Genomic DNA, 16,445 nt, shown 5'->3' with positions numbered 1-16,445 from the left:
ACAGCTCATGTTTAGTTCAGTCAAAGCACTCACGTACTGATTGTACCATTTATTAATTACCAAAGACATGGAAATATGTTTGATTTTGGTGGAGTGGATTTATGTAAGGGAACCACTCCCTGCCTCTAAACATTAGCGAGCAACATACACTATGAGGCAGGGAACAGAGTAAAGTGTCCCTGATTGGACAGTAAAATACAGATAACACGGGGGAGATCATGTAAAAATCAACCCAATGTTGTCATCAATATTATCTACTTTTTAATCAATGTCATTAGCGTGAAAACTGTACATTAGTCAACCTTTGGTCTGTGAACAAACTGACTGCAGTTTCCACATCATCCACTGGAAGATATTACTGTACTTATCCAGAAGAAATAACATTCTACTTGAAAGTTCTCTATTGTCTAACTTGATCACTGTACAACATAAGATGCGAGGACACATACGTATTACGAAGAGATACTCTTCTTTATTTGGCTTTTCAATCACAATACCATAGCAACAAACAATCTGTGATTAGGAGTTTATGTCAGGAATTTTCCCACTTGTGTGTCTGATGCATGGACTTTACTGTTTCAGGGCAGGTGGTTATGGCTTTGCCGTGAAGAAAAAATATGCATTTTCTCATAATCTGGTCAACTTCATTGACTTTAACATTAAGAAATGTACCCTTTGGTTAAACTCGGAAAAATAATGAAAAAATAACTGGAGCTTTGTAAAGGAGACAGCTTCCTGACAGAACGTAAGTTCCTGCTTGTCTCCCTGGCGATGAGGTAGAAGAGCACTGTGTTGTTGACTCTGTTTTGCAAATCTCATGACGTATAGAGACAACAGCAGGTGTGGGAAAGACACAGTCTTATCCAGTTTCCATCACGTGTGAAGGGGACTGAGCAAGGTCACACACCAGAGCCAGACAGGAGCTGTTGACGGGCCTGACCCCCAGAGGAAACCTGGCTAGCAAGCTGTCATTACTGCGTCTGTACTCTGAGATGTGCTCACTCCTAGATCACTCCTGGGAGAATGCTTCGAAAGATCTCTTAAGAGGTGGAAAATGGCCCACTGGCCTGGTTGTAGTTGCATGTATTACCGGCATGTAATTACGCTGCAAACATTCTAAGTCATTAGTAATCTGCAAAACAGTTCCAGTGTACTTCAGATGTGGTTTTTCCAGGCCAACATAATGTCTCATTCAAGCTATTTGCCTTGATTCATTTATTTTTCCTACTTGTAATCTCTCTCTCTGTCTCTCTCTCTCTCTCTCTCTCTCTCTCTCTCTCTCTCTCTCCTCTCTCTCTCTCTCTCTCTCTCTCTCTCTCTCTCTCTCTCTCTCTCTCTCTCTCTCTCTCTCTCTCTCTCTCTCTGTCCTCTCTCGTGTTGGCACTGCAGTACCTATTGGCCTGAATAAATGAAACATTTGTAGAACACAAAGCCTTCCCTCTTTCTCTCCCTTTCTCTCTCACTCACCCTTTCTGTTCCATTAATCAGCATCAAGACTTCCCCACAATGAAGTCTTGTGAACACGGGTGCGTGATAATAAAGGTTTTCAGCCAACGCTAAAGTCTCCCCTCCCCCACGCTCACACGGGTTTTAAAACATGCATTCAAGCGGGGCTGCAGAAATGCATGCTGTGCACGGTACTGCTGTGTATCGGTGATACTTCATGCTCTCTGCCCGGTGAATGTAAATGCATTAGGCCCATGTGATCGAGACTCAGAGAGCATGCAGTCTTGCATACTCGCTCGCTCCAGTCCCCCATGAGCGTGAAAACCAGGTCGAGCGATCCGGGGTCATAAAAAAGCAGGCAAATTATTAATGGCTGCGAGGACTTGCATGAGAGAGGGAGGAGAGGAGGGGAATGGACTGGGAACTCTCACTCATGCGCGGGCCAGCAACCATTGGAAAAGATGGACATGTGGGAGTTTAATCCTAGACATTCTGAGAACAATTTTGGTCCATTTCCCCTAACACAATAAAGACTATGACTAGCTAGATGACCTTGTTTCCTAAAAGTCTGGATTTAAAAATACAACAACAAACCTGCACAGCTCAGAGTAAATCTTTTCCGTCGTATATCTTTAGGGAATGTTGATCTTTATAGCAATAAAGCCAACCTAGAAAGTTATTCACTGTGGTTGGACAAAATACAGATAAGAGGCAGATTTCCTGAGTTGGTAGTTGATGTGTCGGGGTCGTTTGGTCTCTCTATCGGTCACTCAGTCTCGCAATGCTCAGTGCTGCACATCTGCAAGGCCACCGTTCCTGGGTCAAACTGCGGCAAGGTCATAATCATGGTGACCCCACTGTCCTGACTGCCCCTGACTCTGGTGGAGCTGACGTCACACGCCACCCCTGTCTTGGCGTGGTTTGGCGAGCTTTCGTGCTTGTGGAACCCAGCCTCTTTGCTGCCTCCGGTCTCTGCAGGGGTGCTCATGCCACCCGGGTAGTCTTGACGGCAGTTCAACAAGCGCAGGAAAGCCTCCCTGAATTCCGTGTTGAAAGCATATATGACGGGGTTCAGGGAGGAGTTGCTCCAGCCGAACCACACAAACACGTCAAAAGTGGTGTCGCTGACACAGTACGGTCCCTTAGCGCCATTGGGGGACTCCGGACTGGAGCAGAAGGGGGCGGCGCAGTTTAGGAAGAAGAAGGGGAACCAGCAGAAGACAAAGACGCCCATGATGATGCTGAGCGTTTTGAGGACTTTGGTCTCCTTCCTGATGGACACCCTGAGTGCGCGGTGGGGATTGGAGTACTGATGACGGAGATGTTCATGGCGATCCGGCCCGTCAGGATGCCCCCGGCGCGAGGAGCACAGCAGCTGAGATGTGTAAACATGAGAGTTGAAATGGCAACTCTGGGCATGCTCAGCTGCACGCTCCAGAGAGCAAATCCTCTGGATCTGAACCTGGGCTATCTGGTAGATGCGTGTGTATGTGATCACCATGATGGCCACTGGGATGTAGAAACTTATGAGTGAGGAAGAGATGGCATATGTGCGGCTCAGGCTAAAGTCACAGTCCCTGAGAATGTTTCTTACCGTTTGGTTATGTGTGAAGTTGAAACCTACTGCAAGCTCGCTAATCTCTGCCCGATGCCAGTTCAGCTGTACAGGGATGAATGAGATGGCGACTGAAACAGTCCACGTTACACCGATCATAACGGATGCCACCTTTCTGCTCATTTTTCTCTGATAATGGAATGGACTTGAGATGGCCCAGTAACGGTCCACGCTTATGACGCACAGGTTTAATATGGAAGCAGTTGAGCACATGATGTCGCAGGCCACCCAAGTGTCACAGAACGCGCCAAAGGGCCAAAAGCCGGCCACCTCCATTATTGCCTTCCACGGCATCACGAGCACGGCCACCAGGAGGTCAGACAGGGCAAGAGAAACGATGAAAATATTTGTCACTTTAGTTCGCAGATGGTGGTAGCGAATAACTGCGGCACAGACCATTACATTCCCGATTAAAGTCCACAAAATAAGCAGAGAGAGGATGCATCCTATTATCACTTGAGCTGCCAGTCGGTTGCCTGGCTCGCCGTTTGCCAAGCCGCTCACGTTATACATTGTCCACTCCTCGGTTCAACAGAGAGTCACACATGATTAAAAACGTGACAATTTCGTGAAGTTAAAATTGTTTCCGGTCTTACTTTCTTATGCGCAAAGTTGTATCCTTGTCATGGTGTCTCTCAAATCGGCAGGCACAATTCGGTGTACTCCTCTGCTTAAACTTGAGAAAATACCTTGAATTTTGGCGCAACTGACCTATCGGATACCACGTGCACACCTGCTTGGTCTTAGTGTCACTGAGCAGCTCTCTGTATTGTAGCCAACAAAAAGTTTGAGTCTTGTACGTAGAGCTATCCGATAAGGAATGTTGACGAATATGCATACAGAATCATGCGAAGTACGTAGCCTACATTTTCTCTTTAAAATGGCCAATTAAAAGTAATCCGTATCAACTAGAGGAAACTAGGACAGTTTCAAATTAATGTAATGGTAAATCATATTTTCAAACTGACAAAAAATAAGCTACGTAAGAATTCTAAAAGGTTTTAACTTGAAATCACCGTGACCCGCTCTGTCCGTGTACAACAACCTGGGCGCTGGCCTTGGTTCTGAATTAATTGTAGTCTCACACCTACAGCCCGTCACAAAAAAAATTCTGCTTTCGAGCTGTTCTGCAGAACAAACCTATTCAACAAACGTTCCTGTTGTCCACATAGAGAAGCTGTTTCCATTTGATATTCCGCTTCAGTCCCAACGGTTCCTTTCCGTGCAAGGTTCTGGGCAATTCGTCACGTCACTGTTATCTAAGTATGTCAGCTTTCGGCCACATCACATGGAGGAAGAATTGCACTGCGCCGAAACCTCCCCTTCCCAACGTGCAGCCCCATCTGTCCATCTCATAGGGAGAGGGGGATTGAAAGAGAGATTATCTCCTCATTCATATACTTTGTCTCTTTTAACTTGCTCATTTGTTGATTGAAGACTGTTATTTAATTCTGGGTTTCTATCAACAAAATGTTTTTGTTTCAGTAGTGCTAAGAGTGCACGGTCGAGATATAGTTGTAACACCGACAGAAAATAATGCCGATTTATTCTGAAAGATGATAGTCTGAAAAACTGGGAGAGGGCTTGCCATAGCAAAAACACCCGGGGCGTCGTTAGACCCTTTTTACTGGGGCACGTGCCCCAGTAGGCTATAAATCAGCTGTGCCCCAGTAAAATCTATAGTTTGAGTTTTAACAATTTACTTTATTAGTCAGTGCATTAATTTAGATTGATAATCCCGGAAAAAATAAACACAGCATCCCAATCAACGGTTAAAATCAAAGGAGTTTAACCGAAAACACAAACCGATGCACGCAGAATTCCATGTCAGCGCGCTCTTCTGAGCTTGCCAAATTGCCACTGCAGCACGCACACAGAAGTCCAGGTGTTGTACGCACACAAGTCAGAATTGAGGCAGGCTAAAAAAAAGCATTAGAAAACTAAAGAAAGTTTCTAAATGAAAGGCTTACCGATCATTTTATTTTGACTGAAACATAAAAACAATTTTACATGACGCTCAAAAAAACAGCATTTGCGCTCAAATGAATGTAAAAAAATGTTAACTAAAAAAAATTAAAATTTAAAAAATTAACTATTGATGTCCCTGCAAAAGCTGATATTAATGATGCATCCCTGAACTGTTGTATTGTGGGTTAAGCAAAGGGAGTTTCTAGCCTAGTAGTGCATGGTGTGCAAGCAAGCTTGAAAGAAAAAAAGGGATATGAATAGGGGCCCAAGTATACTTTTATGTCTAACAACTCCCCTGAGAAACACCCAAACACCTTAATACTTTTTAAATTTTTATTTTCACCACAGTCAGTAGTTTATTCATCAGCAGTAATTCCATTGAAGACAACAGCAACAGAGTATAGCGGCATAGACACAAACACCAATGACAAACTCCCCTGAAACCTTCCAATCAATGAGGAGACAGATCGTTGGATCTCGTAGAGGGAGGGAGCAGAATCTTCAGCAAGAGATTAAGCTCTATCACAGCAGTGAATTGAAGCAGAGATATAAAAACAACGACATACTTTTTGTGTGACTGAATCAAATAATAGGCCTACGCTCCAGCACATAACGCCAATGAGTTAGATAACACTCAAAAATTAGCATGTCTATTCTTTGATTATATTTGTGACTTGTGCTCTTAGTTAATCTGATTGGTTAACCCTCCTGTTCCGGTCGAATTAGATCGATTTACACGTTTTCTCTCTGAAAAATGTAAACCTGGTTCACTTAATCTGATTGTCATAAAGTTCCACGTCTTTGTTCTCACAGGGCATCGAAACACATGAAATAAATGTTGATAATTCATTCAATATTCATTCAAAATTGAACCAGTGGTGTTCCTGGTCAAAAATGACTGGTCATAGGTGAGACTAAAAGTATATAAAATTGAGTTCAGGCACTTGCCCAATCATCACACATTTGCTCTCCTTGACCGCCACATGCATGTTCATGCAAGCATGAATGTGTTTCATATGAGTGTTTGTTAAAGTAAGAATTGACCTGGAACATATCATTAATTACCATGAAAGGAACAACTTTTTGAACACTTTTGGTTAGTGTGAAATTATTGCATAACTTGTCTGAGGTTACAATTGTGGTTATATTGTACAGCAGATTATGTGTCCTCTTGTCCAGCCTTCTCCTCTCCTCCCCTTGTGACAAGGGTGGATGAAAGCAAGTATTCAACCAAGAGTGTGCTTCTGAGAAAGTCCATGGATAAAGTAGGCCAGGTATGTGTAATTCAATGTAATCATATACCAATATAAGACACGTTACAATGTGATTGTGCTATCCAATACAACATATAAACAGTGTATTCAGTGTGCATTTAGTAAATCCTAAGAGTACCCTCACAGTCACAACCTACCATAAGCAGAATCAACATCTGACATGTTCATGCAACTGCGGTGACCCACTGGAGCCACGCAATTGGCTGGAGAGAATACAGAGAATAAGGAACATAGTATTGAATCCTACATTTCCTCAATTGTCCACAAGAGAGCAGTGATGGGAGCACCAGGTATGAGCAGACCAAGAAGAGGTGAGAGTAAAGAGGAATACGATGAAGGGAGAAGCCATGCTCAAGGAGTAACACAACAACATGGCACACTCAGAGACCAGGGCTGCATCCAGAACACAATACTTTTACTTACCAACTTTGAGTTGGTATTGCAGCTGCCCTTACAGATTACGTACTGTTGCACAGTTTGCGGACAATTGGGACGTACTACTTAGTCATGTGACCATGTCTTGAATAGGCGCAGACAGCTTCCTGAAGATTTGCTACTGAACCGTCTTAGCAATTGGCAGTGGCACCTGAATTGCTGCACAAATGGTTGTGGGGAAGATTAGCCAGAAAAGCATGCCAGCAAACAGCAACATTCTACCTGATGTAGTGGGATATCCTGGTATTTTTGGCATACTATATTAGATATACTATGTATTGGAACATACTAAATCTGTCAAATGTTGGCATACTAAATGGTATGGTAGTATGGGTATCGGAACACATCCCAGTTCTCTTGTGTGTGGAAGGGTGGGCATCAAACACTGGGTTAGAAAGAGTGTGTGTGTGAGAGTGTGTGTGTGAGAGAGAGTGTGTCTGTGTGTGTGTGTGTGTGTGTGTGTGTGTGTGTGTGTGTGTGTGTGTGTGTGATAGAAAGAGAGAGACAGTGTGTGGCCTTATTTCTGTATGTTATTTTCAGTGCATGTGAATCCTACCTTTGTACGTAATGAAGCTATCTAAGAAATACTTAAAGATAAATGGTATCTACAACACCATGTACGCACTGAGAAGTGTACCCATGGATCATAGAACGATTGACTATATTGAACCATGAAAAGCTAAGGATATTATTGAACAAACTTGTTTGTTGTGCCTTGTAATGGGTTGTACCGTGTAAAAAATACTGAACATTGGACAAAAACCATTCTCTCTTTCATACACATAGACACGCACTTGCACGCACACACGCTCAGCCAAGGCTGGTGATGTTAGAGCGCCCACCAGGGGGCGCCACAATTCGATGGCCAGAGCGTCGAGGAACTCTGTCATCAATCTGTGCACCTGGAAGATACAGAAAACAGGAAACATTGAGGAGGACCAATCGACGGTTTAATTGTATTCCTTCACCTGCAGCATCCAATCAGAACACACAGAGCCATCTGACGTGTCAGAGTCTTGTTACCTGATAGGCTGAAGTTGGACTGGTGCAAATTGCGTATTGGTGGAGGCTGGTGGGAGGTGGGTGAGGTTTTGGCTGAGGGGGAAGGGGTGATGTATTTAGGGGTGGCAGGGACATCATACACCGGGCCGTCATACATCCCACGGGACACACCTTGTCGCCCTTTCACCTAGAAAATACACACACACAACACCAAACTCAAAAGTGTGTCAATAAATACTATTATATCCAATAATTTCAGAGATATTTCTTTGATGACTAATTTAAGTGAACTCTATAATGAAATCACGATAAAGTTACTTAAGTAAATCCCTCAGTGATGTCAACAGCTGTTAGATTGAGGGACATCTAATAATATCTAACAAAGACAAACAAGTAAGCAAGGGGGTGCATCTTGGGAGTTGTAGGCATGTTACCTGGCTCCTGATCTTGACCCGCTGATAGGCGTAGTCGGGGAAGGCCTGGCGGGGGATAAAATGGCCAGTGCCTGCTTGGGCATAGAGTTTGCCCTCCTCATACACCACCCTGCCCTGGCTAACCACCAGCGCCGGACCCCCCCGGCACTCCAGACCCTCGAAGATGTTATACTCCAGAGCCTGGGGTGGATGGAGGGAAGGGGAGAGCAAGAACAAAGATGGAAAGGAAGGGAAGAATGAGGGGGGGACAGGGAAATGTATGGAAAGAAAGAGAAGGAGGGGAAGGAAGGGGAGGCGGAAGGGGAGGGTTAGGGGGGGGGTAGAAAGGAAGGAAAAAGGAAACGGGGACAGTTTAGAGAAGATAAAGTGTGGATATTATGGAGGGACGGGATGGAGCAAAAATTGTTAGAGGGTTAGAGACAGGAGTGAGGGAGTGAGAGGTGGAGGGGTTGGGGGAGAGATAGAGATATGAACAGAGGTGGGGGTGGACGGTGGAGGATTATATCCTAAAGCCTGCAGCTGTGTGGATTAGAGAAGTCCTGACTGGATGCCAGGACAAACTGATTACATTATGAACCGCTTCCTTGTCACACTATAAAAGACCCCAGGAACATTGTTCCAAACATCACCTCTACACCTTGACTCAACCTCAATGTCATTATCCCTGACTACCTCCCTCCCTCCCTGTCACCCTCCCTTTCCCCCTGCCTCCCTTCCTCTGCCCCCCCCCCCCCCCCCTCCTTACCGACTGGTGTTGTTTGGCTGTGATGGTTCGGATCCTGTCAGAGTCCCAGATCACCAGGTCTGCGTCGGAGCCCACTGCTATGCGTCCCTTACGGGGGTACAAGTTGAAGATCTTGGCAGCGTTGGTGCTGGTCACAGCGACAAACTGGTTCTCGTCCATCTTCCCTATAGCCTATGGAGGGCTTATATGTTTAGTACAACTGGTAATTCAACTCTGTCGGTTTTTGAAAATAAAATATCAGTACTTTCTATCTGTCTATCTGTCTATCTGTCTATCTGTCTATCTGTCTATATCTGTCTATCTATGTCTATCTATCTGTCTGTCTGTCTTTCTGTCTGTCTGGTAACTAGAAATCTTTCACACTCACCACAGCCTTGTCCCAGACAAAGCCCATCCTCTCCTCCACTCCGTTAGTTCCCTCAGGGATCAAGGTGAAGTCGTCCTTCCCTATGGCCTTCTGGGATACACTGTAGGCACAGTGGGCGCTGCCCACCACCTGCAGGTCGCCGCTATATCAACAGAAGCACAATGTTGAAGTTAGCCCGTAATAGACAGTGATATGCAGATGGTCATCCAATCACCTACCAAGGATTTTTTAAATGTGCCTGTACTTTTTATACAATTTACCAAGGATGACTTCCCAGATGGTTATGTGTAACACACCATATGGCGCATCAGGTTATAGTGTAACATTCCTATGAAGAAATTCCATTAGTCAATAGTGGAACGGTACCACCAAAGGCCACTAGGTGTCCTCTGTGAGCAGCGTGTGAATTACAAAGGCACGCACAAAAGAATGGTGCAGCCCAGCTGCAGGCTCACTCCTTCCACTCCTGGATGGTGCAGTGTTGCACTCGGCTTCTCCCGTGCCTTAAGGCCTCATGCGGCACCCCCCTCACCAGCTCCTCACTGTTCCTTCTCCGTGGGAGTCTATTACTGTAATTACTATAATCCCATCCAGGATGGGAGTCGGTGTGGGAAGGTATTGTTCGGAATCAAAGAGCTCGTTCCAGTTCCTTCGCTTCCAAGCTCAGTTTCATCGTATCCCTTTGTATCTAAAAAGATGGCGTGCCAGTTCTGTGGAAGTTCAGAGAGAAGCGCTGCATCACACCAGTGGTGACAGCTAGAGCCGGCTGGAAGGAAGGAGAGAGGGTGGAAGGGGGGGGGGGGGCGCCCGGTAGTCAAGGCAACAGCTGATGGAGGCTTCTAGCTCCTGTTCTATTTTAGGAATCGGGGACAGAGAAAGGTGCTCAGCGGGTTGCTTTGTGTGTGTGCTTAAGTGTGTTTGTGTGTGCGTGTGTGTGTGTGTGTGTGTGCGTGTGTGTGTGTGTGTGTGTGTGGCGATGTCATAAGTAATATTATAGGACATGACAGAAGGCAGAGCTGTGGCCTACCAGGCCAGCAGAGTGTGGAGGTGGTCCGGGGTCGTGGGGTCAGGACTCAGGGGAGGAGAGGTCACGTAGGCAGCGGCCTTGGCCCAGTTCTTGCTCCAATAGTGTGAGCCGTCAGTGGCCAGACTGGCTGTGATGGGTTCTCCGAAGACAATGGAACCTTCAGGATGCAAGGAAGCCACAGGAGGTTTAGTGAGAGGGGAGAGAGAGATACACAAACAGTTAGTGACAACAAGCAAGAGACAGAGAGAAAGAGAGAGAGAGAGAGAGAGAGAGAGAGAGAGACAGAGACAGAGAGAGAGAGAGAGAGAGAGAGAGAGAGAGAGAGAGAGAGAGAGAGAGAGAGAGAGAGAGAGAGAGAGAGAGAGAGAGAGAGAGAGAGAGAGAGAGAGAGAGAGAGAGAGAGAGAGAGAGAGACAGAGAGAGAAGGAGACAGAGAGAGAGAGAGAGACAGACAGAGAGAAGGAGACAGCGAGAAAGACAGAGACAGAGACTGAGAGACCTTTCCTCCGGGCCTGGGTGACAGTGTCAGCAGCACTCTTGCTCATCACCTTGGTGATGTAGACTGGACAGTTTACCCGGTTGCCAAGAGTGACGGCTCTGAACACAGCCTCCGCCTCCAGCTACATGGTGTCAAACAGAGGCAGGGTTAGGATTAGAGGTGGATGGATGGATGGATGGATGGCACAGACATGCAGGCAGAGAAACAGACAGGCAGACAGACAGGCAAAGACAGACAGACAGACTAGCAGGTGGACAAACAGACAGGCAAGTCACCTCTTCAGGGCGACTGAGAGGATGTCCCTCAGGTCCAGTGATTCCCATACTGAGGATTTTGCTCTGCTCCTAAACCAGACCAAACACCCATATCATCATCCTCATCACCCTCATCACCCTCATCATCCTCATCATCACCCTCATCATCCTCATCATCACCCTCATCACCCTCATCATCACCCTCATCACCCTCATCATCACCCTCATCATCCTCATCATCACCCTCATCATCCTCATCATCACCCTCATCACCCTCATCATCACCCTCATCATCCTCATCATCACCCTCATCACCCTCATCATCACCCTCATCACCCTCATCATCACCCTCATCATCCTCATCATCACCCTCATCATCACCCTCATCACCCTCATCATCACCCTCATCACCCTCATCATCACCCTCATCACCCTCATCATCACCCTCATCACCCTCATCACCCTCATCATCACCCTCATCACCCTCATCATCACCCTCATCACCCTCATCATCACCCTCATCACCCTCATCATCCTCATCATCCTCATCATCACCCTCATCACCCTCATCATCACCCTCATCACCCTCATCATCACCCTCATCACCCTCATCATCACCCTCATCATCACCCTCATCACCCTCATCATCCTCATCATCCTCATCATCACCCTCATCACCCTCATCATCACCCTCATCACCCTCATCACCCTCATCATCACCCTTCATCCAAATTATGATACAGATATGACCAAGACATGCTATTGTGATTTACCTGAGCAATAAGGTCTCCATTCTCAGCATGCACCAACGCCACGGCCCCCATCTCCTTGAGGAACGAAAACGCCTCATACAACTGACAAGGAGGAGAGGAAGGGAGGGGGAGGGAAGGGAGAAAGGGCGAGAGAAACTAATTATAAACGGGATAGTTGCTCTCTCCATTCGCAGACACCTTTATCCAAAGCAACGTACTGAGAGTGTGTGACCATGGTGCTTGCAGTGTGCTGTGAGACCAACCTGAGAGTCTGTCATCTGGTACAGGTCTTTATAAGCCATGTACACTTGGAAAGAGTTGATCCCTGAGAGAGAGAGAGAGAGAGAGAGAGAGAGAGAGAGAGAGAGAGAGAGAGAGAGAGAGAGAGAGAGAGAGAGAGAGAGAGAGAGAGAGAGAGAGAGAGAGGGAGAGAGAGAGAGAGAGAGGGTAAGAGAGAAAAAGAGAGAAAAAGAGAGAGGAATGAGAAAGAGGAGAGAGAGCGAGAGCGTGTATGGAAAGCGTTTGGAAAGATTTCATTGATGGTGTTTTAACAAAGATGCAGCCAGCCACCCAGGAGTCTATCATATTCCCCACTCACCGAAACAGACATTCCAGACAATCTCCATGCAGCTCAGTACTTCATGTACTACTTATACCGGATAAAGACTAAGAGAGTGATGCAGATGACATCAATGATCCCCCTACCTTTCTCCTGCACCAGCACTTCCAGCTCCTCCTTGACGCCCTCATGCCACTGGGGGATGTCCACGTGAAGGGAGTAGTCGCAGCACGACTTCCTGTCTGCTGCTTCCTGCCAACGCTCAAACACCTCCAGCAGGCTGTCTCCTGGCTGAGGGGTCACATGGTCCACTGGAAGGGGGAGGAAATGGACGTTGTGAATCAGGCTAAGACCAGTTCACACCTACAGTAAGTACCAATGAAAAGGGGGAGATGGGATGACCCAACTTTCTTCTTGACCAATCACCTTCTGACCTCATACACATGACTCTACCGGTACTCTAGACTCTATAAAACCTCCAAGACGACAATCCATACGTGAGTACATCTATGCCACGACAACGGCACAGCAAGCACCATCAAGAGAAGCATTCCAAAGGATTGCACAAAGTATGTTTTTGTGTGTTTATGTATGTGCGTATGTGCTATCCACACTCACAGATCATGGTGGTGCCCCCGGCCAGAGCAGCCTTGCTCCCCTGGGTGAAGTCATCCACAGGAGGGGAGCCCAGGTGTGGCTTCAGCAGGCAGGTGTTGACATCTATCCCACCAGGGATCACCATACGCCCCTGGGCCTCCACCACCTTCACTCCCCCCGGAACTATCAGGTTCTCCCCCACCTGTCTATAAGATATAAAGGGGGAGGACATTGAGGTGTGAGGGGGTGAGGGAGAAGGGGGTGAAGGGAGAGAAGAGGGTTCCGAAGGGAGTGGGGATGGGAGTAAGGAATGAGGAGGGAGGGGTACGGAGGGGGTACAGAGGGTGTGACATCTCAGGCATCTTAAGATCTTTAGTGATCTTTTTGTCATATGCTGCATGCATTTGTTCTCTTTCTCTCATTTGTGATTACTTACTTAATCAGGCCATCCTCTATGTACACGTCTGCAAAGAACGACAGGTCATCGTTGACCACACGCCCTCCCTTGATTAACAGTCCGTCACTCTGTGGAGAACAAGGCTGGAGTAAGAGAGTGTGCGAGAGAGAGGGGCGGATTATGTCACTTTCACTTCAAAGCCAACTTCATGACCACAGATACAATTCAAGTAATGAACAGAATGTGGTTATAGAGGCTGTGTGTATTTTTTGCACAGTAAGGTAAGCCATAGCGGAGCATGGGTGGGGTCCTGGGGAAAATTTGAGATCTACCCCATCATTGTTTACTAAAGAGAAAATGACGAGAAGTGAAATCAACATGACATTGAAATATGCATTTGTAAAAAGAAAGGTTGATTGTTGAAATTGTGATCCGCGCCCTCTTTAGACATCACATATGCAAGGAGGAGAAGTCAGGTCTCCATGGTAACAGCCCGTCATCCATGGTCACATGATGGCAGCCTGTAATACTTAGGCTGCACTACTAGCCTGCATTATAACGAGGGCGATACAGCTGTTACGCAATCGCTTCATTGCCTTATTTAGAAATGGTTTGTGAGATAACACGCTAGATGATATGTGAATGATACAAAATGCATGATAGCCTACACCTTTTTTGTCCTCAAAGCATTAAGTCGTGCAGAAATATTTGGTGGATATGGATTCTGGATTCCTGCACGGTTGCACCCAACGGTTAATACCACACTAACAGATATTTTTCCAACATATCATGTGTACTGACAGTCTACAATCTGAACTCAGATTGCATCGCCCTGTTGAGCACTGTAAGACATGTCTCTCATTACAAATCAACATGCACCCCGTGGCCACGTCCCGCCGTCCCATTCATTGTTTTTCTTCCTTGGTAACCTATCTGATACTGTTATTACACAAATCCTTTCCACCATTATACATATACCACGGTTATAGAGTTTTACCCGTGCGTTCGGTGTAATATGTTGTAAAATGTTCGCATCTCCAGGGACTGGGTCTAGTTGTGCGCGGATAAAAGACGTCAAGTACTGGCCTGCTCTTTGCCCGCATAACTTTAGAATGTAGTCCCCGCATACTGCACTGAGAGCAGGGATTTAGTCTACTAGTGAGTAGCATTGGAAGTAGCCCTGGCCCATCCTCATGGCGCGGGTCTCTTACCGTCAGATGAGGAATACTCTTTTTCCCCTGGTAACCGGTTCCGAACATGCTCTGTCTTAGGGCCCTAAAGCGACACACTCAGAAGCTAATTGACTGTCTCCGGCGCCCAGCGCTCTCTTTGTCTACCTGTCTAACCAGAGATGTGTCTCTCTGTGATTGTGTGGTATGTGAGTGTGTGGTGAGTCTGCTGCCGTGGGCTGCGTCGGAACGGGAGAGCCAGCGCTGGCCTGTTAGCTAGCCTCTGGCAGGTGGCGCTCGTGGTTCGATGCCAAGGTCTTGCAAGCTGGAGCGCCCTCCGCACGTGAGAGGAGGAAAAAACAAATAAGCAGAACTAGGCCTGTCTGAGTCGCTGTCCGTTTCAGCACCACCCGTAAATTATATTGTAATGCTATAGGCAAATGGATGAACAAATGTGTGCATCTTAGGGAGCAAAAACAGTCAATGTTTAACTGCATTCTGACCAGTGGAATGCATAAGGCTATTATCATCCCACTTACACCTTACGTAAAGTGGGTCAAAACATGTCCAGAAGACCTGCTAAAGGCAGTGAGATCAACTCCATCGTCACCTGATCAGCACTTCTTACCTTTCCATTCCCCTGTCCCGAATCAGTCTCCCTCGCGGAGGACGGTTTTATCTCCACACCCGGCCGCCCATCCTTCCTGTCCCCGGGTGAACAGGCATGCGACCCGTCGCGAACATCCTTGGCCTCGCTGGCCGTGTCAATGACTGGGTCCCCAGCGTCTAGAATCCTCTCTCGGCTCCCGCTCCGGGGGGTACGGCTCCCTTTCCGCCCCACCGCAAAGTTATCAAAATCTAGCGTCTTACTGTCAAAAGCACCTTCCACGGAGGAAAACATCCCATAGGATTTCCTCTTATTCGGACCAGTGGTGATAGGTCCCGCCAAATAGACCGGTAGCTCATCCTCTCGGTTCCACTGCCGCCTGCAGTCAGACATGATTTGGTGTTAAGGAGAAGTTTAGCCTTTCACTCGAATCAACAGAGATCCCCAAATCCTCTCCAATGTCGGTATCGGTTGTCTAAGAGCGTATTTGTTTCTAACTGGGTCACGGCTATGTCTTATACCCAGCTGATGGCTGCACTCAGCGCGGCCACGTAGTCGGTGCTGTCGATCTGTGGGGCTCTACAGGCGGGTCCTCTGCAACTGCGTTTCTATGAAGAGTGATGCAGTGCTCCAGATTCCACCGAGGAGCGGCACTGTTAGATTGAACTACTTTAGAGAGCATTATGCAGGATTATAGCGCCACAGGATCTGAGATCATACACCACACAGACACACATATTCCGCACCCCCTCTTTGTCTCTTTGAGGTGGGGGTGGGTTGTGTATTGACCATCAAAACACCAGGAGATTATAGACTTTTGACCCACATCTGCAATGTCTGTCTCTCTCTCTGTATACCTCTCTCTCGCTCGCTCTCTCTTTCTCTCCCACACTCTCTCGTTCTGCATTGTTGAAAACATATTTCTAATTTATTCACCTGAATCGGACTAGGCTTTATGTGCGTGCGCCTGCAATGTACCGAGAAGGTTTTACTTTTAACGCTGACTTTTTCTTAATCGACACAGAAACAAGGAACGGAAACGTGTTGCTTAGTTGTCTATATATATAAAGAATAGTAGCCTATAGGCTACTATTCTTTCAGAATAGTGTCGACCATTCGATCACACCTCTGAAAGAAAGAGAGGGAGAGAGGGAAAAAAATAACCAATGTGTTGTCTTTCAGAACCTGCCTCTATAGTCAGCTCATGCAAGAATGTCAGCTGCCAGAATGCCAGCCACCGACGTGTTGCTGTTTCCCGGCTCCGTGGTGGCATATGGGACGTAGTGGACAGACCAGAT

At 46.7% G+C, this 16,445-nt stretch overlaps 2 protein-coding genes across 2 annotated transcripts; both read right to left on the bottom strand.

The window, feature by feature from the left end:
• Positions 1-1,289: 1,289 nt before the first annotated feature.
• Positions 1,290-4,357, bottom strand: LOC134033255 (D(1) dopamine receptor). Its single transcript, XM_062477352.1, has one exon. The coding sequence runs from the start codon at positions 3,572-3,574 to the stop codon at positions 2,213-2,215; it is 1,362 nt and encodes a 453-aa protein (XP_062333336.1). The 5' UTR covers positions 3,575-4,357; the 3' UTR covers positions 1,290-2,212.
• Positions 4,358-5,365: 1,008 nt separating this feature from the next.
• On the bottom strand, positions 5,366-15,792 carry crmp1 (collapsin response mediator protein 1). The gene is made up of 14 exons (XM_062477323.1): positions 15,169-15,792; positions 13,411-13,499; positions 12,996-13,180; positions 12,524-12,688; positions 12,082-12,143; positions 11,840-11,920; positions 11,088-11,156; positions 10,813-10,933; positions 10,314-10,470; positions 9,287-9,428; positions 8,920-9,090; positions 8,175-8,354; positions 7,762-7,927; positions 5,366-7,640 (listed from the first exon to the last, which is right to left on the bottom strand). Exons 1-14 carry the CDS (start codon positions 15,538-15,540, stop codon positions 7,549-7,551), a joined length of 2,052 nt encoding a protein of 683 aa, XP_062333307.1. The 5' UTR covers positions 15,541-15,792; the 3' UTR covers positions 5,366-7,548.
• Positions 15,793-16,445: the final 653 nt, after the last annotated feature.

This window comes from Osmerus eperlanus, chromosome 14, assembly GCF_963692335.1.
Source record: "Osmerus eperlanus chromosome 14, fOsmEpe2.1, whole genome shotgun sequence".
NCBI classification, from domain to species: Eukaryota; Metazoa; Chordata; class Actinopteri; order Osmeriformes; family Osmeridae; genus Osmerus; species Osmerus eperlanus.
The sequence above is the reverse complement of the archived record's forward strand: the minus strand, read 5'-3'. Positions and strand labels throughout refer to the sequence as shown.